Consider the following 24,712-nt stretch of genomic DNA (forward strand, 5'->3'; position numbering starts at 1 on the left):
TTTTTCAGCCCCCAAAATATGCTGAAAAACTCTTCCTCGGCTTATACTCAGGTCAAGCACAAAAACGGTGGCCGGCGTCTAAGAATAGTCGCCGGCGCCTAAGAATAGTCGCTGGCATCCAAGAATAGTCGCCGGTGTCCAAGAATAGTCTCCAAGAATATTCGCCGGCTTCCAAGAATGGTCGCCGGCATCCAAAAACGAGACGCCGGCACCTCCAATGGGAGCAGAAACCCTCAATTTTTTGATTGAAACTTACCAGAAGCTGCTGCATTTCTCACCCTAGGCTTATACTTGAGTCAATAAGCTTTCCCAGTTTTTGCGAAAGCTTATACCCCACCACCCCTGACTCCTCTTCAGGGGTGGTGGGCGAGAGCGGGTTGAGCTCTTCTCCCTTTCCCCCCTCCGCCATGTTGCAGTGCCGGCTTACGACTTCCGGGTTCTTCTTTTATAGACGATGCGCCTGCTTCTCCCACCCCTTTTGTGACATCATTGGCGGGGCAGCGAGGGTCTATAAAAGGAAGCCGGTGGAGGGAGGGTTAGTGCGGGTTGGCAAAAACCCAACCCACACATCACTACTCGACATCATACTAAAATTTAGTTTAAATGTGTGCAGCCCCTTTTCTTTGACCCAGAAATTAGGGAGAGCCAGAGATATATATATATATATATATATATATATATATATATATATATATATATATATATATATATATATATATATATATATATAATATATATATATATATATATATATATATATATATTCATAATTTTCTGTCCTGAAACAACTTTAGCGAATGTATTATTTAGTGCCTAGCTCCCCTCCCAGTCTCATTCTAAAATCAAGGCCGTTCAGGTCACAATTAGTGATGAGCAAAATTTTTCACCAAGTTTCGCTGCAAAAATGACACCCAAATGGGTGAAAAAATTTGTTACGCTTTAAAAAAAATGTCACCCATAGACTTCGATGCATTTTCCAAATTTTTGTGCTTCTTAAGTTTTTGTTTTTAATAACCCCATGCACAAAGTAAGGCCTGTACAGAATGGGTTTGCGGAGATGGAATAACTTGCATGGCCTGCACTAAGTTCTGACCTCAAACCAACTGAACACCTGTGGGATGAATTAGAGCCTGGACTGTGTGCCACGCCTGATCCCCAATATCTGTGCCCAACCTCTTGTTTTTTTAATGGAATTAAATCCCACCAAAAATGTCCAACCAAGAGTAGAGGCTGTTTAAGCAGCAAAAAGGAGGAACAACTGCTATTGATTCAGTTGGGTTGCAAATTAGATGTTGGACAGACAGGTGTCCGCACACTTTTGGGCATATGGTACAAGTATGTTATCCAGAATGCTTAGGACCGGGTTTTCTGGATAACCAGTCTTTCTGTAATTTGCATCTTTACACCTTTCGTCTACTTCAAAATAATGTAAACATTAAATAAATCCAATAGGCTGGTTTTGCTTCCAATAAGGATTGATTATATCTTTATACATCTTAGTATATCTTGGTATCTATGAATCTAATACAAGCTACTATTTTATTACAGAGAAAAATTTAAAAAAAATTTAAAAATCTGGATTATTTGGATTAAATAGAGTCTATGCTAGACAGCCTTTCTGTAATTTGAGCTTTCTGGATAACGGGTTTCCGGATAGCAGATCTTCATACCTTAATAGAAAATCATATAAACATGAAATAAACCCAATAGGCTGGTTTTGCTTCCAATAAGGATTAATTATATCTTAGTTGGGATAAAGTACAAGCGACTGTTTTATTATTACAGAGAAAAAAGAAATCATTTTTAAAAATTTAAATTATTTTGATAAAATGACGTCTATGTGAGACATTCACTAAGATTCGTAGTTGCGCCAGGCGTAACTTCGCCGCACTTTGCCAGGCGTAGTTTCGCCAGCGCTCTGCAAATTCACTAAAATCCAAAGTTGCGCTCAGGGGTAGCGTAAGGTTGCTAAGTTGCGCTAGCGTTGATTCGCTAAGTGAAGCGAAGTTACGCTAGCGATGATTAATTTGCATACGGCGCGAAATTCAAATTTCTATGGAGGAATATGTATCAGCACTACAAATGCCTGGGAAACCTTCAAAACAGCAAATACAATTTTTATTTTGCCCTACACATGTGCCCACTGTATAGTTAAGTTGCCATGAGTTAGGAAATTTCGGGGGGAAGGAGGGGAGCCCCAAAAAAATGTTCGATCTTTTTCAGCCTATCACCCATAATATAGAAAAAACGCCAGTGTTGTTTGGGACTTAGAAAAAATTTTGACTTTTTTTGAAGAAATCCCTATCTACTCTATTGCGCTTCGCCTGGTCTGAGGTGGCGAAGGAAGTCTAGCGTAAAAGGTAGCGTTCAGAACAATGCGCGCATTAGTGAATTTGCGTAGTTACGTCCGTTGCGCAAATTCGCCAGGCGTAAGGGTGCGAAGTTAAACTAGCAAAGTTACGCTAGCGTCCGTTAGTGATTTGCGAAGTAACGAAAATGCCCAACGCTAGCGAATTGACGCTAGCGTCAGGTGCTTCGGCGCATAGTGAATTTGCCCCTATGGGAGAAAGCCATTCCATAATTCGGAGCTTTCTGGATAACGGGTTTCCAGATAATGCATCCCATACCTTTAATTCTATTTGTTTTAAAAAGGAATATATAGAAGAGTGATCGGGTGAACTACTTTCAAACTTTCAGGTGCATTAATAATCCAATGCGGAAATCATGTTGACACAGAAGAGTATTTCAGCTCTGGGATACAGCAATTCCCTCGTCCTGCTCCTCACACTCTTAGTTCTGATGATTTATTATCTTGTCATAGTGTGCAAACTCTTGGCTTTACTAATGCATCCGCTTGGCATAATGTGCAAACTGCCAGTGGGCAGGGATTCATATCTGGTTATTAGGGGCCGCTGCTCAGTTGTAGAATCCTCTTCATTCACGTAATGTGCTCGTTCTCTATTGTACAGATGGGGTTTTTTTGCCATGCGCTGTGCATAAACTGTATAGTGAATATTCTCTGTATTTAATGTATTTTCCAGGCTGGCTCTGTTTTCTCTATCCATGCCAGATAACATGGCACATCGTAGATTAAAGGGAAACTTGGAGTTGTAGACTGCTGACATGCTGGTTCTTTCATGTTGGCTCGGTGGGTTCTATGTTGTGTGGCACATAAAAGGTTAAATAATTGAGTTTATCTAAGATCAGGGAATAAAAAAATTTTTAAATCCAGAGATCTAAACCTTCCCATGACCCAAGGACACATACAAATGTGCTTGGCTTGAGACACGGCAATACTGGCCTTGGGCATCAGCTTTTGCAAGTGCTTGCAGCTCAGGGTTTCATGCCTTTAATCTTTTAATTGGGACAGAAATTGCTAAAAGAAGTGTTTTTACCTCTTGTGAGATAAGTAGCCCAGAAATAAAATATTAAAGGGCAAGTAAAGCCAATGTTCTGTGCATGTGCCAAGTCTGCAAGATGCAGATGATATCTGGGAGGCTCCAATACAGTGTCGGACTGGCCCAGAGGGATACCAGGAAAACTCTCAGTGGGCCCAGGTGTCAGTGGGCCCTCCTGCTTCAAAACATTTGGCCTATTTCATGGCCATTACCTATTTCTATGAGACCAAATAGACTGAATAACAGATTATAGCATGTAAAGAAAAGAGACTAGCAGAATAGAGGCTGCGTGAGGAGAGGAATTATAATAGTACTGAGAGTGGGCCCCTGGTCTAAGATTTTTGGGTGGGCCCCTGGTGTCCCAGTCCAACGCTGCTGAAATATGCTTAAAGTGCCCAAAAAAGCCTCATATGCTATTAATTAGCAGTGTAGAAATGTACATGTGTGTCTAGGCTTAATATAATAGAACCCTTTAACCCCTTGTATGCAAAATAGAGCCAGAAAGACCCATCCAGGTACAATTGCCCTTAAAGGAGAACCAAACTTTTAATTATAAAAACTCCTACACTCCCTGCTCCCCCCCCCAGCCTAGGTGTTACCTCAGATAAATGCCCCTACCTCTTTACATACCCCTCAGTGCAGATTCTGTGCAGCGGAGTTCACGGGCGCCATCTTCTTCTCTTCGGTAATCTTCGGGTCATCTTCCGCCGCTTCGCCAATTAACCGTCACTTTCTGTACATGAACAGTTATCGTGAACTGGAAGATTGCTCCAACTGCACATGCGCCCATACGCCACTCTTCCCGAGGATTACCAGAGAGAAGAAGAAGATGGCGTCTGTGAACTCCGCTGCACAGAGGGGGAAGTAAAGAGGTAGGGGCATTTACCAGGGATACCAGGCTGGTGGGGGAGCAGGAAGGGGGGTCTATGTAGGGTAGGGTTTTTATAATTAAGGGTTTAGTTCTCCTTTAAAATGGTTGTTTAACTTTTATTATGATGTATAGAGGGATATTCTGAGACAATTAGCATTTTTTTTTTCATTTTTCATTATTTGTGGTTTTGGAGTTATTGAGCTTTTCAGCAGCTCTCCAGTTTGCAATTGCAGAAATCTTCACTAATGTGAATAAGAGGCTGGAATATGAATAGGAGAGACCGGAATAGGAAGGGATATAATAAAAAGTTGTAATAACAATACATGTATAAACTTACAGAGCATTTGTTTTATAGACGGGGTCACTGACCCCCCTTTTGAAAGCTGGATAGAGCCAGAAGAAGAAGGCAAATCATTCAAAAAGTAAAAAAAAGAAAAAATGAAGGCCAATTGAGAAGTTTAGCCATTCTATTACACACCAAAAGTTAACATAAAGGTGACCCCTTTAATTCATCATAAGCGAAAGATGTCTATGATTCATTGAATAGCACACAAGGAATTACATGTCTTAAATAGAGTAGATTGTTGCCTTTTTTCTTTCTTTCGATCAATACATTTGGGTGTGACTTTCGAGGGAGAGTATATGCTGCCTTAGGCAATTCTGTTTAATTTCAGGCTGTCCAATGACTCATGTTGTATGTAAGGGCTGTCTCCTTTGGTCACTTTATGATTACAGGTCTTTCATAACTAAGCACAAAAATAGCTGATGCCAGTCATTTCCTCTATATCAGTGATCCCCAACCAACATGTCGCTCCCCATCCCCTTGGATGTTGCTCCCAGTGGCCTCAAAGCAGGTGATTATTTTTGAATTCCAGGCTTGGAGGCAAGTTTTGGTTGTATAAAAACCAGATGTACTTCCAAACAGGGTCTCCTGTAGTCTGTCATTCCACATAGGGGCTACCAATAGCCAATCACAGCCTTTATTTGGCACCTCCAGGGACATTTTCATGCTTGTGTTGCTCCCCAACTCTCTTTACATTTGAATGTTGCTCACAGGTATAAAAGGTTGGGGGTCCCTGCTCTACATGTATAAAAGGTGTAGAGTGAGGCTCATTTACCAACAATGGGGCAGATTTGCTAAAGGGCAAAGTGACTTACGCTGGCGAAAATTCGCCAGAGTGACGTCAGTCAGGCACTAAGCCAATTTACTAACAGGCCTTCCTCAATTTTTAGTGAAAACATTTTTTAAGTCCCAAAAAACTGGCGTTTTTCAGAGTGATAGCCTGCAAAAGTCCTTAAATTTTTTTTGGGGTAACCGGGTTCCCCCATACATTTCCTAACATATGGAACATATACAGTGGGCTCATTTGTAGGGCATTATAACAACTCTATTTTTATTAATATTCCCTTAACTTGTGTAATGTATTTGCTGCAACATATACATGCAAATTAGGCAACATCTTTGCTTTGATTGCCGAAGTAACGCTAGCGAAAATTCGCCAGCGTTCGGCACCATGGATGCAACTTCGCATTTTAGTGAATTAGCCTGCCGAAGTGTTGCGATGGCTGTGAAGCCGTCGCTGGCAAATATTCGCTGTTTAGTAAATCTGCCTCAATGAGTGCAACAAATATTCCAAATTCTGGTTAAGAATCAGATTGTTTGGAACTAAACACACAGCCAGTTGGATAAACATTATCTTGGACATTGGTGGACTTGTATCTGAAGATTAATACATTTAAAGGAATTGTTCAGTATAAAAATAAAAACTGGGTAAAATATCAATTGTTTCTAATATAGTTAGTTAGCCAAAAATGTAATGTATAAAGGCTGGAGTGACTGGATGTGTAACATAATAGCCAGAACACTACTTCCTGCTTTTCAGCTCTCTTGGTTTCCACTGATTGGTTACCAGGCAGTAACCAATCAGTGACTTGAGGGGGGGGCCACATGGGTCATAACTGTTGCTTTTGAATCTGAGCTGAATGCTGAGGATCAATTGCAAACTCATTGAACAGTTATGTCCCATGTGGCCTCCCTTATAGTCACTGACTAACTCAGTTAGAGAGCTGCAAAGCAGTAATAGTGTTCTGGCTATTATGTTAGACATCCACTCACTCCAGTCTTTATACATTACATTTTGCCTAACTAACTATATTAGAAACATGTTTTATTTTGCACAGCCTATACCCAGTTTTTATTTTTACACTGGACTGTTCCTTTAAGCTGGTCCTACAGATAACATTGTACAGAGTCTAGTTTCACACAGTGTCCAGTACATGTATCTTGGATGAACGATCAATATCTTTGCGACATGGATATTGGTCAGTTTGAGTTTATTTAATGTTTACATGATCGTCTAGTAGACTTCTAGTAGAGATTCAAATTACGGAAAGATCCGTTATCCGGAAAGCCCCAGATCCCGAGCATTCTGGATAACAGGTCCCATACCTTAAGTACATTGGTGAGTAAATGAAGAGGAGCCGACTTTCCGAACAAACAGAACAATAGAAATGTGTCCGGACAAATATCAAAGAGTAGGTTTCATATATACACAACAGAAATGGGACTTCTCAAAGAGTAGGTTTCTCCAAACTCTTTCTTGTGTATATATCTCTTATTTCTGCTCCATCTGATTAGACTCCTGCATCTTCTGTTACCTATCCTCCTTCAACTCCTTTCCTTACAGTCCAGTCAGTATATTTACCCTTGGAAATACAGGTATGGAACCTGCTACCCAGAAAGCACGGGACCTGGTTTATCTGGATAACGGAGCTTTCTGTTATTTGGATCTTCATACCTTAAGTCTACTTGAAAATCATGTAAACATTAAATAAACCCAATAGGCTGGTTTTGCTTCCAATAAGGATTAATTATATCTTAGTTGGGATCAAGTACAAGTTATCAGCCAGCTCTGTCTCAGGCCCATCTTACTCTTACTAAATCAAAATTAAACTCTTCAGGAAAGTGATTATTTTCCTAGTGGTTGAATGCACTTATGGGGTTATGTAATAAAAGGCACTGTTTGCCCAGGTGCAGTAACCCATAGCAACCAATCAGCAGACAGCATTTACTGGTCTAAAAAGCAAACATCATATTGGTTGCTATGTGTTACTGCTCCTGGGAAAACGTATTGGCTTTTATTACATATAGGGGTTAGTCTCTTCTCATGCTGGAATGTGTGGTGTAATATTTTAGTGTATTGAAGAAGAAAGGGTTAATCAACAGGGTGTGCCGGGTGGTAGTGATGTACGGGTTAGGATTTCCCCGACCCTAACCCACCCTCCCTTAGCCCGCGGCCGACCACATCCAACTTCCACGTTGCTTTTATAGGCCCAGCACCGCCCGTTGATGACATCACAAAAGTGGCGGGGCGAGCAGGCGCAGCGTCTATAAAAGACAAACCCAGAAGCCGGCATTTGACGGTGGCAGGCGGGGAGAGCAGGAGAAGAGCTCAACCCCCCCCCCGCCACCCGCGAGGCAGAGTGGGAAGTTGGCCCAAACCCGCAGGTATCGGGTCGGCCTTCACATTACTACCGGGTGGTAATGCAACCTCCAGTAATTATAATCACTAACCTCAGACCCTGCACTTGGATACTTTTGTAACAAATAATTGTTTACTCCCAGAAATGTATTCAACCTTTCATAACCTTCCAAATTTTGTAAAATGGACTTATGGGGTGTGGCCATAAAAATGGTGTGGTCAAAAGAATTCCCAGTGCTACACGTAGCACAACTTTTTGTCCCTCTTTCCTCTTTGTGAATGTTGTGAGGTATGTGATGAGTCTTGTTTCGGCCCTAATTGTATCTGTCCTTAAACCCAGAACCCAGACAATCGGATCAGGCCAAGCAAATGCAACCCAAGCACATCTTTCACTGTATGATCAGCCTCTGCTCTCTTAAAGGAGAACTAAACCCTAAAAATGAATATGGCTAAAAATGCCATATTTTATATACTGAACTTATTGCACGAGGCTAAAGTTTCAGCTTGTCAATAGCGGCAATGATCCAGGACTTCAAACTTGTCACAAGGGGTCACCATCTTGGAAAGTGTCTGTGACACTCACATGCTCAGTGGGCTCTGATTGGCTGTTGAGAAGCTAAGCTTAGGGGTCGTCACTAATTATCCAGCAGAAAATGAGCTTCCCCTGTAATATAAGCTGATGCTACAGGTTTGCTGATTATTAAATTCTGATGCTAATTGCACTGGTTTCTGTGCTGCCATGTAGTAATTATCTGTATTAATTACTAATCAGCCTTATATTGTGACATTTCTATTCTATGTGTACTGTATATTGTGAGTGGGTCCCTAAGCTCAGTAAGTGACAGCAGCACAGAGCATGTGCAGTGAATCAGCAGAAAAGAAGATGGGGAGCTACTGGGGCATCTTTGGAGACACAGATCTTTACATCTAAAGGGCTGTGGTTGCCTTGGGCTGGTACAGAAGCACAAAACATAATGTACAACATTTCTAGCTACTTCTTTAGTTAGGCTTTAGTTCTCCTTTAAAGGTTGTGGTCCTAAAAAAAAAACTTAAATATGAGGAGGACCCACCAAACAAAAAAAAAACCGATGTGAATCCAAGGAGACTGGGTGTATCTGTAATGCTGCCTTACAAGAAGTAATTTAGAGAAATATCTTAGAACAAGAAAGACTGAAAGAAATGTGACAGCCCAATAATACGGTATGGGAACCTGACTGGGGAGCGCCTGTATATTCCTCTGGCATGTGGAGAATGTCTGTGCAACTGTCTGTACTCGGGGTGAGGAGATAAACAGGATGATCTTGAGGAAGTGACAGCAAAGTGCAAGAGCCTAGGTCACAAGCACAATCTCTGCCGTCAGTTCCCACACAAATATAGCTCGCTTAATCTCAGCCCTTCCATTTCACAAATACTTCACTTAACCTCGTCATGTTTCACACACACCTGGGTCACATGGGAACTGAGGGTGCAATTTCACTACCCTGGCAAAACTGGAACCATTCTGGTGTATCAACAGCAAAGGGTTTTACTGGCCCAGTTGCAATATTTTCCCATAATTTATAGCGTATAGTCTATATATAATACACAAAAGCCAAGAATATCTTGTAAATTATTTTCTTATAAACGGTGAGTTCTGATGTCATCAGTTATAAACGGTGAGTTCTGATGTCATTTCTGTCACATGACTCACTGAAATTTGTGTATTATAATAAATAAAGTACCCCCAGTTACAAAATATGAGGATATTAGAAGTTACCTCGGAGTTCCATGACCTGTATAAAAACATTCGCCCTTCGGCCTCGTACTTTTATATGGTCATGAAACTCCTCGGTAACTTATAATATCCTTATATTTTACGAGGGGGTACTTTATTCACTATATAATCTATAGTCGCTGATTAAATAAACGTGTATGACACTTGCCTCAGGATGATGTTCCGGTGCCATTCTGTTTTGTCAGTTGTTGCCTCTTTAGAACCTATCAGAAAGGACCAGGTAGGATACAGGAACGTGACTGGATGACAGCCATAATGCTCAGATTATTTGTGCCCACATTACTCCATTTATAAAAATGATATTTGCCTACGCAACTGTGACACTGGAGTGTTAGCGAGGCAGTCTCCTTTATTTTATATTGTAACAATTGTGAGTTTCCGGCACAGTTTTTGGCACAGAAATGGACTGACACCATCTTCCACGTTTGGCTGGCTTTTATTTGCAACACAAGGACCAGGTTCATCACATTTGCTTCACATAAGCATTACTTACTGCTTTCACCGGACACAAATCCCAAAATCCTCTCTGGGGCTCAAGGAGGTGTTCACAGACCCTCCTCCACTCAAGGAGGTCTCTAGGGGGAAGCTCTGATGTGTAGCTCACACTTCCTTTTAACTACAGCTCACCTGTAGCTTAATTACTTTAATATTTCAAATTCTATTTTATCACGTTAGTCATACAAAATGAACTTTAATTACACTGTATAAATTATTTGAATCTTGTCTCCTTCAGTCTGGGAATTCATATTTATAGCAAGCAGGCAGGAGCTATTTTGTGGACACTGTTATTAAGACAAGTCTTGTATCATCTCAGAATCTTGTTTGTGCACCAGAATGGGGGACCCAATGTCCATCCCCATGCCCTGGCTACACAATTAAATGGTTAAGAGAACTAATAGGGTGAGAGCAAACTGGATTATTCGGAGAAAGCCGACACAGACAGAAGAAAAACTCCTTGCAAATAGTGTTCAAGTCAGCAGCAAATTGAGAGCCTGGAATTCAGGGAGCAGTGTTGACCACTGAGCCAACCCTTTATGGTGGAAATAGATATTCTCAGAACTGTGAAGACCTCTGACTTGTGGGAGATTCATTTGCAGACACAGGAGGATCTGTGGGGTTATTACTGGGATTTTGCTAAGATTAGTGATCAAGTGGATTAGGTTGGAGGCAGATGGTGTGATTATGAGAAGTTGTCGTGGTGTCACGTGGCAGCTACACAACATGTTCAACTCCCGAAGAGAAGAATGTGGAAAGGTGATAAGAAAATCATTATTAGGAGATCACTCTAAGGTGTTTTTGACCATGGAGGAAGAATTTTATGTTCGTGTCCGTCCCAGAGTCCTGAAATATTTCTGTTCCAGTGATGGCAGTCGTATTACGCTTGATGGGTGGTAGTAACCATTTAGTATTCTTGTATAAGAATATTAAACCCAAACCATCAGACGTTATTTCATGACGAACACGCATATTCATCAAATTGTGCAATTATGTCTCCGCGTACATTGGCGTACTTTCCTCAATAAATTACATAAGATCCTGTGCGCTTCCTGCAATAAAGTTATACCAAAGTGTTTTTGAGTCTCTCCCAATCCACCGAGTTATGGGTCGCTTATCCGATCGAGTGTAACTTTTGTTGTTTCTCAATATTGGTCGCAAGGTTCCACCATCACACCTCCCCGCTCTCCTTCAAAACAAAATACAAAGGGAGACAATTGTGCGTAACCGTGACACAAAGAAAAAAGCCCCTGTATGGTTCGTACATACAGGATCCTTCTGGTTGTTAGTGTGTTAAGGTGGCCATAGACGCAAAGATCCGCTCGTTTGGTGACATCGCCAAACAAGCCGATCTTTCCCCGATATGCCACTAACGGGCATGGCTATATGGGGGGTAATCTGAACGTTCGGCCCTATGGCCGAACGATCGGATTACGATGAGAGCGCAATGGGCTCCGGCGGGACGGTCGGGACAAAATCAAACTTGTCAGATCGACCAAACGACCGATCTCCACCGGACGAAAAATGTCAGGACTCTCCACACGGTCCGAAAATCGTACGAATCCTCAATTCGTACGATAGGATCTTTGCGTCTAGAGCCACCTTAACTTGCTGTTACTTGCTGTCCGCACAATATTAGTCATGGTTCTATTGGCGCTGCTCGTTCCTCTCACCCGCGTCTGTCCTTCAACTTCTGGTACGCTTCCTTCGTCTACGGATACCCAAATGGGTCAGATTTGCAAAGATCACACGCTGCAGGTCGGGAAAACGTTCCTGGCGACAATGAGATGCTCAAGTTTTGTTAAGCTTTATTACACATAAACATAGTACACACTTACATTAAAATTTGGGAATTCCAGCCAACTCAAAAACACTTTGGTATAACTTTATTGCAGGAAGCGCACAGGATCTTATCGAACTTTTTGCCTTTTAAGGGGTTGGAAACCTGTTTTTTTCCCGATGCCAATTCTTACATCCGATACAAGAACATTCTCCTTGTATTTCTCCCAGAGGCCCCTATTCTCTGGGAAGAATGGATTGTGCTTATAGAATAGCCATATATCTTTATGGCAGCGCTGAATCACAATAACCTCCTGTCACATAGGCATTGTATTGCTTCACAGCATTGCTGGCATCCTGAGAAAGATATTATTAAGGGGAAAGAAAAGCAAAAGGGGAAAGGAAAACACAACTTGCCTGAATACTGCGGTCGATTTCCAAGTGGAAACTTGTAGGCTCTGGGTTTTTAATAAAAAACGGAAAGATCCATGCCATACCAACTTATTCTTCAAGTCCGCTTTATTTTTGTGCACACATAATAAAAACTGTGTAAGTGGCACCGTGATAGATTTTATGTGTGAATTATATCTATATAATGCACAAAAGACATGAATATCTTGTAAATTATATTCTTATATATGGTGATAAACTCCTCGGTAACTTATAATATCCTTATAATTTACAAGAGGGGTACTTTATTCACTATATATATATATATATATATATATATACATACATACATACATACATACATACATACATACATACATACATACATACATACATACGCACAAACACACACACAGTAATAAAACACATGAATATCCTGTAAATTATATCCATAAAATATACACAAAAGCCACGAATATCTTGTAAATTATATTGTTCTAAACGGTCAGTTATCATCAGTTATAAACAGTGAGTAGTGATGTCATTGTTGTCACATGAGTTATTAAAAATAAAGTACCCCTTGTTGGAAAATATGAGGATATTAGAAGTAACCTCAGAGCTTCGGCCTTGTGCTTTTCATGAATCTCCTCATAGACTTATAATATCCTTATATTTTACAATAGGGGGTACTTTATTCAACGCACACGCACACACGCTCGGGACCTGGGGGTTTCCGGATAAGGGATTTTTATTTATACCTTAAATATACTAGAAAACCATGTAAACATTAAATAAACCCCAAAAACTGGTTTTGCCTCCAATAAGGATTAATGGGGTTGTTCACCTTTGAGATAACTTTTAGTATGATGTAGAGAGTTGTTTTATTATTGAAGGATTTTAAATTATTTAGCTTTTTATTCAGTAGCTCTTCAATTTGCATCTTAAGGAATCTAGTAACTAGGGTTCAAATTACATGCATTGATTTGAATAAGAGACTGGAATATGAAAAGGAGAGGCCTGAATAGAAGGATCAGTTATAAAAAGTAGCAATAAAAATACATTTGTAGCCTTACGGAGCATTAGATGGGGTCAGTGACCCCTATTTGAAAGCTGGAAAGAGTTAGAAGAAAAAGGAGAATCATTAAAAACCTATACAAAATAAATAATTAAATAAATAAATAAATAGTAGGGATGCACCGAATTCAGGATTCAGCCACAATTCGGCCTTTTTCAGCAGGATTCGGATTCGTCTTCGTCGGAATCCTTCTGCTCGGCAGAACCGAATCCTAATCTGCATATGAAAATTAGGGGCGGGGAGGGAAATTGAGTGACTTTTTGTCACGAAACAAGGAAGTAAAAAATGTTTTCCCCTTCCCACCCCTAATTTGCATATGCAAATGAGAATTTGGTTCGGTATTCGGCCAAATCTTCCACGAAGGATTCGGGGGTTCGGACGAATCCAAAATAGTGGATTCGGTGCATCCCTTGTGATTAGACAGGAATGATAAATGACTTGAGTGATAAGGATGGACAGGCATGATATCTGAATCATTACAAGCCTAGAATTTCTTATTTTCTAAAGACATTTACTATTTCTCTTCGGATGCTCTGCATTTTCATCGTTTTGCAGTTGCGTTGTTGACCCGATGCTTTTCTCTGTTTCACAGTGGGAGAAAAAGAGGAGGGAGACGCGGCCTTTGAGAATGTTGATGAAGATATCGCAGTGCTGCCGAGCCAGCAGAACTTAACATGCCCAATTACACAGGTAAATTACTGATCCCTGTTTCATGCAACTGATTATTTTGGGAATACAACTTTGCCTTTACAGCTATTCTTCTGTGCAGCTCAGCAGCCGAACCTTTTCCCTCTGCATAGAAAGATCTGATGGTCCATATTTTCATGTTTTCCTCGACTTGTACCATATAGCTCATAAACATTATTCTTTTTGTTAGATTTCCTACATGACTGGAGCAAACACCTTCAAACTGCCATTCTGTGAAATCATATTAGGGCCCCACCAACATTAGGAATGACGCATATTTCCTAAATATATTGACACTAAAATGATCAGTCATCCACTGGGCCCATTTGTGCCACATGTGCCTTTTGTCCTTCGAATGGCTGCCCCCATGGCTACACAGCAGCTTGTTTATATAAACTATAGTAGTACTTATCTGTTATCTACTGTGTATCCTGTGCTTGAATGGCTGCCCCCATGGCTACACAGCAGCTTGTTTATATAAACTATAGTAGTACTTATCTATCTACTGTGTATCCTGTGCTTGAATGGCTGCCCCATAGCTACACAGCAGCTTGTTTATATAAACTATAATAGTACTTATCTGTTATCTACTGTGTATCCTGTGCTTGAATGGCTGCCCCCATGGCTACACAGCAGCTTGTTTATATAAACTATAGCAGTACTTATCTGTTATCTACTGTGTATCCTGTGCTTGAATGGCTGCCCCATGGCTACACAGCAGCTTGTTTATATAAACTATAGTAGTACTTATCTGTTATCTACTGTGTATCCTGTGCTTGAATGGCTGCCCCCATGGCTACACAGCAGCTTGTTTATATAAACTATAGCAGTACTTATCTGTTATCTACTGTGTATCCTGTGCTTGAATGGCTGCCCCATGGCTACACAGCAGCTTGTTTATATAAACTATAGTAGTACTTATCTGTTATCTACTGTGTATCCTGTGCTTGAATGGCTGCCCCCATGACTACACAGCAGCTTGTTTATATAAACTGTAGTAGTACTTATCTGTTATCTACTGTGTATCCTGTGCTTGAATGGCTGCCCCCATGGCTACACAGCAGCTTGTTTATATAAACTATAGTAGTGTTTCTGAAGCAAACATAACCGTTGTACCAATGCATGTTAACACTATATTATATCTGAATTATATCTGTATTACTTTAAAACACCAATTTTTTGGTGTTCCTGTTCCTTTTAAGTGTTTCAGTAATATAACTTTCTGGCCTCATGGCAATTGTTTGTCCTGTATTGACATTTTTTACCCGCAAACAAGTCCTCCAGGTAAAATATTTCTGAAAACAGATTTATTCTCCAGTTTCGCAGTCTCTACAACATTCTAAAAATTAACTTAAAGGTGAACACCCCCTTTAAATGAGAATCCTTTTTCCCATTGTTTACTGTAGGGAATGGCACAGGAACCGAGCTCCATGATTATATTTCTTATTTATATTTAATAAAACAGTCTATCAAACAAGGTTGTGATCAGAATGGTGAGACACAGGGATTATCTATCGGAAAAATACAAGTGACCTGGCCGACTAGGGGCATGTGAGCGGGACGCTGCTTTCAGAGGAATTTATTTTGCCTCCATCCTATTTAGTTACCTCCTCAGGCTTCTGTGTATGACATTATCATTCAGAATACTCAAGGGTGAGCCTCTGGTATGTTGACTGATCATTGCAATACATGAATGCAGTTTGCCGCCTTAAATAGCTTTAAGGCACCTTGCATGGTTGGGGCACAACGCGAGCCTCTACCTCGGGCAATGTGCACCTCTAGATGGGGGCTCCTTTTAGAGTGTCGCTTTTAGGGTAGAGACACACGTGGAGATTCGGGGAGATTTAGTCGCCCGGCAACATCATCGGGTGACTAATCTCCTCAAACTGGCTTTCCGCCGGCTAGAACCTAAATCGCAGACGGCATGGCACTTGGAGCGATTCTTTTTCCGAAGGAAAACTTCGCGCGACTTCGGAAAACGAAGCACTTTGAGTGCCATCCCGCTGGCGATTTAGATTCTAGCCGGCAGGAAGACATTGTGGGGAAATCGCCCAATGAAGAGGCGATTTGTCGCTAGGAGCCTAATCTCCCCGAATCTCCACGTGTGTCTCTGACCTTAAATTGGATTTTGTTCTACGGGTATGGGATCTGTTATCCGGAAACCTATTATACAGAAAGCTCCAAATTATGGAAAGGCCATCTCTTAGACTCCATTTAGTCAAAATAATCCACATGTTTCTCTGTAATAATAAAATAGTAGCTTATACTTGATCCCAACTAAGATATAATTGATCCTTATTGGAAGCAAAGCCAACCTATTGGGTTTATTTAATGTTTATATATGATTTTCTAGTAGACATAAGGTATGAAGATCCAAATTACGGAAAGATCCCTTATCCAGGAAAATCCCAGGTCCCAAGCATTCTTGATCTTGGTATTCAAGGGAATCCAGTAATGATTCAGCACATGGCATGGGTCTAACAAAGTCTTGTTCCATGTCTGTATTCTGTTTTACTGACTGATACTGTAGCATCCTCCTTTAATATAAAACTTATGCAACAGTTGCAAAGTAAATACATAACAAAGTGCAGGGATCAGGTTCCTTCCTGAGAAATTACAACTTAGTTAAAGGAAAACTATACCTCCAAAATGAATACTTGAGCTACAGACACAACTCTGTCAATTGGCTCATGTGATCTAACATGTTTGGTTTGTTTGTGTGCATCGTGAATCCTGTGATCCCAGGGTCTGGGATTCTAAACCGTCACTTCTTACCCCTTGTGACCTTGTGAATTAAGGGGTTGTTATGGCAATAATGGCAATTTTCTATTTATGATTACCTAATGGCACATACTACTAAAAAAAGTATATTATTATGAAAATGGTTTATTTACATGAAGCAGAGTTTTACATATGAGCTGTTTTATGCAATATCTTTTTCTAGAGACCTACATTGTTTGAGGGGTATAGTTTTCCTTTAATAAAATACGCGGAACTTCCTATACTGTATATCTCTCTGTATATGAGCTACTTTCAATCTGCTGAAGACAACCTGAAGACAACCCATGACCTAAGGCTGTTCTTCTGCAACTCTATTCCCTACTTTTCCCAGTACCGTTTTATTCCATTATAAGATGGGGCTGTAGTGATCCATTTCCCTGGGACGCATAACTGTGAACCTCCGAGATTCTAAACACTTCACTTTTCTTTAGATGGACATGACAAACCCAGTGAAAAACAAAGTATGCGGTCACACCTATGAGAAGGAGGCCATAGAAAGGATGATTCAAGACAGGCACCAGAAGAAGAAGAGGGTTAAGTAAGTTCCTAAAACTGGTTTTGGTTCTTTATTGGTACTGAGCGACTCTTGCACACACAGGTGACATTCAAGTTTTGCTTCCCAGTAGATACATGAGTTGCAGGTGCTGTTTCCTTTTATTCGAGCTCTCAGAGTGGAGCACAGCTGTCCAGAAGGGCTTAAATGGAGCTTAACACAGACATGTTCTCCCTCTAGCCATGGGTTTGTTTAAATGACAGGCTGGGAACCGTCTGCATTTGTTACGTCAAAAAGAGACACTTCAGATTCCTGTTACCTTGGTGATACACAGATAAATGTTATAATGTAGGGCTCCGTAATCCCCTGGACATGGGTCTGATTGCAGCCGGAGCATCTGTCTCTCCTGTGTATTAGATGTGGGAGAGGTAGTTGCACCATGAGCTCCTGGGATGTGGGTCCCATGCTTGCTATCCAGCACATCTGCTCTGATCATACTGGATCTCACACTCAGTACTTGCCAGTACTCATTTAATGTCTGGAAAGTGTAAAGAAATACCGGGGGAAGGTGGGCAAAGGGTTCATTGCTGTTGGGCCCCGTCAGCCTATAAATTACAGTTTGTTACAAATTACATGTTACATTCAGTTATACCATTTAAATATGATGTGGCTACATGTGCCCTTTAGTTACTGATATAATACATAAACCAGTATCCAACTGATGACCAGTGCAGGGAGTCTTCTGTCTTCCTTTGGATCCCAAGAAAGTCCAAAGGCAGAAGCTATAAAGGAGTGGCACAATTTCTTTAGTGGCTTAATGAAGCAAATTACCTCTAAATACAGTACACCCCTAATATACCTGCCTATAACTATATACAGTACACCCCTAATATACCTGCCTATAACTATATACAGTACATCCCTAATATACCTGCTTATAAATATATACAGTACACCCCTAATATACCTGCCTATAAATATATACAGTACATCCCTAATATACTTGCCTATAAATAAATACAGTACACCCCTAATATACCTGCCTATAAATATATACAGTACACCCCTAATATACCTGCCTATAAATATATACAGTACATCCCTAATATACTTGCCTATAAATAAATACAGTACACCCCTAATATACCTGCCTATAAATATATACAGTACACCCCTAATATACCTGCCTATAAATATATACAGTACATCCCTAATATACCTGCCTATAAATATATACAGTACACCCCTAATATACCTGCCTATAAATATATACAGTACATCCCTAATATACCTGCCTATAATTATATACAGTACACCCCTAATATACTTGCCTATAAATAAATACAGTACACCCCTAATATACCTGCCTATAAATATATACAGTACACCCCTAATATACCTGCCTATAAATATATACAGTACATCCCTAATATACTTGCCTATAAATAAATACAGTACACCCCTAATATACCTGCCTATAAATATATACAGTACACCCCTAATATACCTGCCTATAAATATATACAGTACATCCCTAATATACCTGCCTATAAATATATACAGTACACCCCTAATATACCTGCCTATAAATATATACAGTACATCCCTAATATACCTGCCTATAAATATATACAGTACATCCCTAATATACCTGCCTATAATTATATACAGTACACCCCTAATATACCTGCCTATAACTATATACAGTACATCCCTAATACACCTGCCTATAACTATATACAGTACATCCCTAATATACCTGCCTATAAATATATACAGTGCATCCCTAATATACCTGCCTATAAATACATACAGTACACCCCTAATATACCTGCCTATAACTATATACAGTACACCCCTAATATACCTGCCTATAACTATATACAGTACATCCCTAATATACCTGCTTATAAATATATACAGTACATCCCTAATATACCTGCCTATAATTATATACAGTACACCCCTAATATACCTGCCTATAACTATATACAGTACATCCCTAATACACCTGCCTATAACTATATACAGTACATCCCTAATATACCTGCCTATAAATATATACAGTACATCCCTAATATACCTGCCCATAAATACATACAGTACATACCTAATATACCTGCCTATAAATATATACAGTACATCCCTAATATACCTGCCTATAAATATATACAGTACATCCCTAATATACCTGCCCATAAATACATACAGTACATCCCTAATATACCTGCCCATAAATACATACAGTACATACCTAATATACCTGCCTATAAATATATACAGTACATCCCTAATATACCTGCCTATAAATATATACAGTACATCCCTAATATACCTGCCTATAAATATATACAGTACATCCCTAATATACCTGCCTATAAATATATACAGTACATCCCTAATATACCTGCCCATAAATACATACAGTACATCCCTAATATACCTGCCTATAAATATATACAGTACATCCCTAATATACCTGCCCATAAATACATACAGTACATCCCTAATATACCTGCCCATAAATACATACAGTACATACCTAATATACCTGCCTATAAATATATACAGTACATCCCTAATATACCTGCCTATAAATATATACAGTACATCCCTAATATACCTGCCTATAAATATATACAGTACATCCCTAATATACCTGCCTATAAATATATACAGTACATCCCTAATATACCTGCCTATAATTATATACAGTACACCCCTAATATACCTGCCTATAACTATATACAGTACATCCCTAATACACCTGCCTATAACTATATACAGTACATCCCTAATACACCTGCCTATAAATATATACAGTACATCCCTAATATACCTGCCCATAAATACATACAGTACATCCCTAATATACCTGCCCATAAATACATACAGTACATACCTAATATACCTGCCTATAAATATATACAGTACATCCCTAATATACCTGCCTATAAATATATACAGTACATCCCTAATATACCTGCCTATAAATATATACAGTACATCCCTAATATACCTGCCTATAAATATATACAGTACATCCCTAATATACCTGCCCATAAATACATACAGTACACCCCTAATATACCTGCCTATAAATACATACAGTACATCCCTAATATACCTGCCTATAAATACATACAGTACATACCTAATATACCTGCCTATAAATACATACAGTACACCCCTAATATACCTGCCTATAAATACATACAGTACATCCCTAATATACCTGCCTATAACTATATACAGTACATCCCTAATACACCTGCCTATAACTATATACAGTACATTCCTAATATACCTGCCCATAAATACATACAGTACATCCCTAATATACCTGCCTATAAATACATACAGTACATACCTAATATACCTGCCTATAAATACATACAGTACACCCCTAATATACCTGCCTATAAATACATACAGTACATCCCTAATATACCTGCCTATAAATACATACAGTACATACCTAATATACCTGCCTATAAATACATACAGTACACCCCTAATATACCTGCCTATAAATACATACAGTACACCCCTAATATACCTGCCTATAAATATATACAGTACATCCCTAATACACCTGCCTGATCAGAAATATTATCCTGCCCCTAGAATCTTTTAATCCCTGCCTCTCCTGGCCCCTTCTTATACATTGTCATCCCTGAATTTGCCCTGAGAGGATTCTGAACCTTCACCTCTTACCCCTTGTGACTTAAGTGAAGGGTTATTATAACAAGCCCCTGAGCCCCAGCTATTTTTAAACCCCAAGGAATGTGACTAATGAAGTACCAATGTTTAAATGTACAAAAAAAGAGCCTGCCTAGCTTTGTAGTTTGCCTACTATAATAAAATCTATGGTGCCAGCTGTCAAGGGCCATAGACTACTGGTGCCATAGAGTTTTAAGGGTTCGTCTTTATACTGAACCCTATACAATATGCTGCATGGCAGATCAATGGTACCCAAAAAGGGATTAAAGTAGGTCAAGCCTTTTACATTCTTTTTTTTTTAATTGAGTGACATTAAAGGGGTTGTTCACCTTTAATTAACGAGTGATATTCTGAGACAATTTGCTATTTGGTTTTAATTTTTTACATATGAGCTGTTTTATGGAATATCTTTTTATAGAGACCTACATTGTTTGAGGGGTATAGTTTTCCTTTAATAAAACAGCTGCACTTCCTATGCTGTGTATCTCTCTGTATATGAGCTACTTACAAAAACATGAGATGGCCACGTAACTTATCTCCTATGTATCCTGAAACACAGCGGGCGTGCACGTAACTATCCATTTTGGGTTCTTATGCAATAGGTGTCCCAAAGTTGGCTGCGTTCACTCCGACATGCAAATATCGGATCTTGTTCCAGACACCGCGCTGAAAAGGACCATTGACATTCTGAACAAACAGAAAGGCCGTCATTGAGCAGAAGAAGTCAGCTGGCTGCGTTCCTTCCCCAAGAGAAAAGCTGGTTAAGTGTCTTATGACATAAAGTGCAGATTGCAAACACGTTGTGTAATTCTTTGTTTTTATATAAAGGACTCTCTTTGCCTGCGGAGCTGAAGCCTGCCAGACTGTGCGTGTAGAAGAAAATGCTATGGTATAAAACCAGTATTACCCTAGGACTTATTACATCTTCACTTATGCAACTAAAAGGTTTATTTAGTCATCTCTCCCCAGAGCAGGACTGAACTACCTGCCGTCTGTAGATAATCAGGTATTATAACTCCCAGCATCCACCAAGAACCTTTGATTATTGTTGGGTGCTTTTGGTTTAATCTCTATTCCTGTAGAGATTTCTCTACTGGAAATTACATTTATTACCATAGTATCTGCAGTCATTATAGGCTGTACATATCTGCTCTCTGCTCACCAGCAAGCAGTCGGTTTCAATTGACTGTTACTAGTACTAGTTGTGCACTGCTCTACAACTACACTTAATGCAGTAGGGTTTAAGGGGCAAAGCATTTAAGAAAAACCTTTTTGGAGCACACACTCAATGAAGGCAAACTTCCACCAGGCAAGTAATTCAAAGTGATGAAAGTTTAGGCGTTTCGTGTCATAAGCACTTAATCATAGGCCTATGATTAAGTGTTTATGACATGAAATGCGTAAGGCGTTAAACGTTCGTCACTTTGAATTATTTGCCTGGTGGAAGTTTGCCTTCATTGGGTGCCTGCTCCAAAAAGGTTTTTCGGTTTGTCCGCTACCCGTGCTAAGGGCTCAGGGCGGTGCATCTGGGCCTCTTCCTTCTTGTGGTGAGTTATCACTTCATACCCGGAGACCCTAATATCTCAGATTTATTATTGATATTACAAAGCATTTAGGCACATGTTCCTAAACTGGGGTTTTGGTTTGGTGGGCAGGCAGGTAAGTAGGGGCCTATTTTGGCCAGTAATTTAGAGTAAATTTAGGGAAGAGACACACGCTCAGATTCGGGGAGAGCGACAAATCTGCTCTTCTTCAGGGTGACTAATCTCCCGAACTGGAGAGCTTCGTTTTCTGAAGTCGCTAGAAGTTTCCTCGTGAAGCAACTTCGGGCAACTTCAGAAAACAAAGCGCTCCAAGTGCCATGCCGCTGGCAATTTACATTCTAGCCGGAGGGAAGGCAGTTCATGGAGATTAGTCGCCCCGAAAAAGAGGAGATTTGTCGCCAGGCGACTAATCTCCCCGAATCTGTGTCTCTGCCCTTAATATAAGTTTCCCAAAAAGGATGGTGCCTGCCCAGATGTTGGACCACGGGGGTGGGGGGCTTTAAGCCAGGGCCAGATGTTGCGGATCCACAGGCCAAGAATCTGTTTCTCCTCTACTGTTCAATGTGCCTACACCTGAATATATTGCCTCAGATAGGGGGCATCATGCAGATATGACCCAAAATGCAAAATGGTGCATTTCAGTGGTAAAAACCACCACGTCGGTCAGTACCTGAGTTGACCCAATGTATTCAGATGCATGAACTTCAAGCAGCAACAGAGGAGTGGATTCTCCCAGGCCAAGATCCACAACGTCTGGCCCCAGCCTTAACTGGAAGAGCTAAATGTATCCTTATACTTAAAATGTTTGCTATCTGTACTATGATTGCTAAAAAAAATGATTGTGCAAATGTGTTGTGGGGTTTTTTTTTGTTCTTCTTTTGAAATAAACCTTGATTTTCAATGTTCTCTAAAGCACTGTATTATTGTTGAGCTCAAAACTGAGCCAAAATGATTTCTTGTGACTCTGGTGCTGCCAATCAAGTTTCTGTGGATTTGTTCCAGGGCTGTTTCCCGTTCATTTCGGAGAATTCATTAGGAACAGCAAAGACGAGCTGATTAACGTCAAGCTTGCAATGAGTTAGTGGCTAAATCAATATTAATGAGATGCTGGTGCACTTGCTGCGTTTATTAATGGGAACCTGAAACTGATATTTTGTGTAGACTCTTAATAAGTCACGGGAAGTGGTTGGAGACAAGTACGTAGATGTGAGCTCATGTGCAGAACCAGAGGATAACCACTGCTCAGACACAATTGTATCTGTTTATTCATTTACACCTGTATTTAAAACATGGGGTGCTGGACCACAAGTCCCAGAATTCTTCATCATATAATCAAGGGTTGGAGCTTGTAATAGGCCAGCTGAATGCCAGTGTTTCACCAATTCTGAAATTTTTTTACACACTATTCACCTCCTTATTGTTCAGCCCGACACACAGTAACATATGGGGATCTGAACCCCACAAATATCAAACAAAGGACAAACAACTGGCACACTAGGGCAAAAACCACTGCAGCTTACACCCATGCCTTGTGTGCAACCCCTAGATGAAAATGTTTTTTGGAAACTTTTTGCCCGGGGTTCTGGGCTCGAAAACAACATAAGTAATGGAAATATTAATGATTTCCAATGGATCTAAGGATGTTAGCCTGTCTCATCTATTAAGCTTGAAGATACGCTAATTTGGCGAGGTCGCCAAACGAGTGGATCTTTTTCCGATATGCCCACCTGGTGGGTGATATTGAACTGAGCTGATAATTGAGCCCAACAATTGGATCGCAACGATGGGAATGCAGGCGGTCAGAGCATGGTCATTGAACCAATGCAGTTTTTCCTCTGACGGGATTAATAAACTTGTCCAATCTATATCTTGCCAAATCAGTATGAAAAGCCTTTACAGCATCCAGTAATTTTGGATATAGAACTCTCATTCCTATAGGAGGAGCTTGTTTCTTTTCACTAGTCCACTCATGGGTTTTCCTCAGCTCTCAATCAGCTTTCTTTACCCTAATTATCCAATTAAAGTGCTTAAGTTTAAGCCTTGGCCTCCCAACTTGTGAGTGTTAGAAAGAGTAATCTAAATTTAAAAACTATCAATTAACGGAAAATGTCATTGATCCATCCATAAATGTGTTACATAATTACACTGTTATTTTGGGTTGGAAAAGGGCTACTGTTGTTCAACCCTTCAGCAAATCCCACAGCTACATTGGCTGTTATT

General features: G+C 40.0%; 1 protein-coding gene across 1 annotated transcript in view; it reads left to right on the forward strand.

The window, feature by feature from the left end:
* The window catches only part of nsmce2.L (NSE2 (MMS21) homolog, SMC5-SMC6 complex SUMO ligasee L homeolog), a gene marked incomplete in the record, with an annotated part of 152,951 nt that extends 129,547 nt beyond the window's left edge, over nucleotides 1–23,404 (forward strand). The window contains 4 exon segments of the mRNA NM_001086116.1: nucleotides 13,857–13,954; nucleotides 17,164–17,270; nucleotides 21,551–23,004; nucleotides 23,005–23,404. Coding sequence (NP_001079585.1) covers nucleotides 13,857–13,954; nucleotides 17,164–17,270; nucleotides 21,551–21,662 — 317 coding nt within the window.
* Between the last annotated feature and the right edge of the window lie 1,308 nt (nucleotides 23,405–24,712).

Source organism: Xenopus laevis, chromosome 6L (genome assembly GCF_017654675.1).
Source record: "Xenopus laevis strain J_2021 chromosome 6L, Xenopus_laevis_v10.1, whole genome shotgun sequence".
Lineage (NCBI taxonomy): Eukaryota > Metazoa > Chordata > Amphibia > Anura > Pipidae > Xenopus > Xenopus laevis.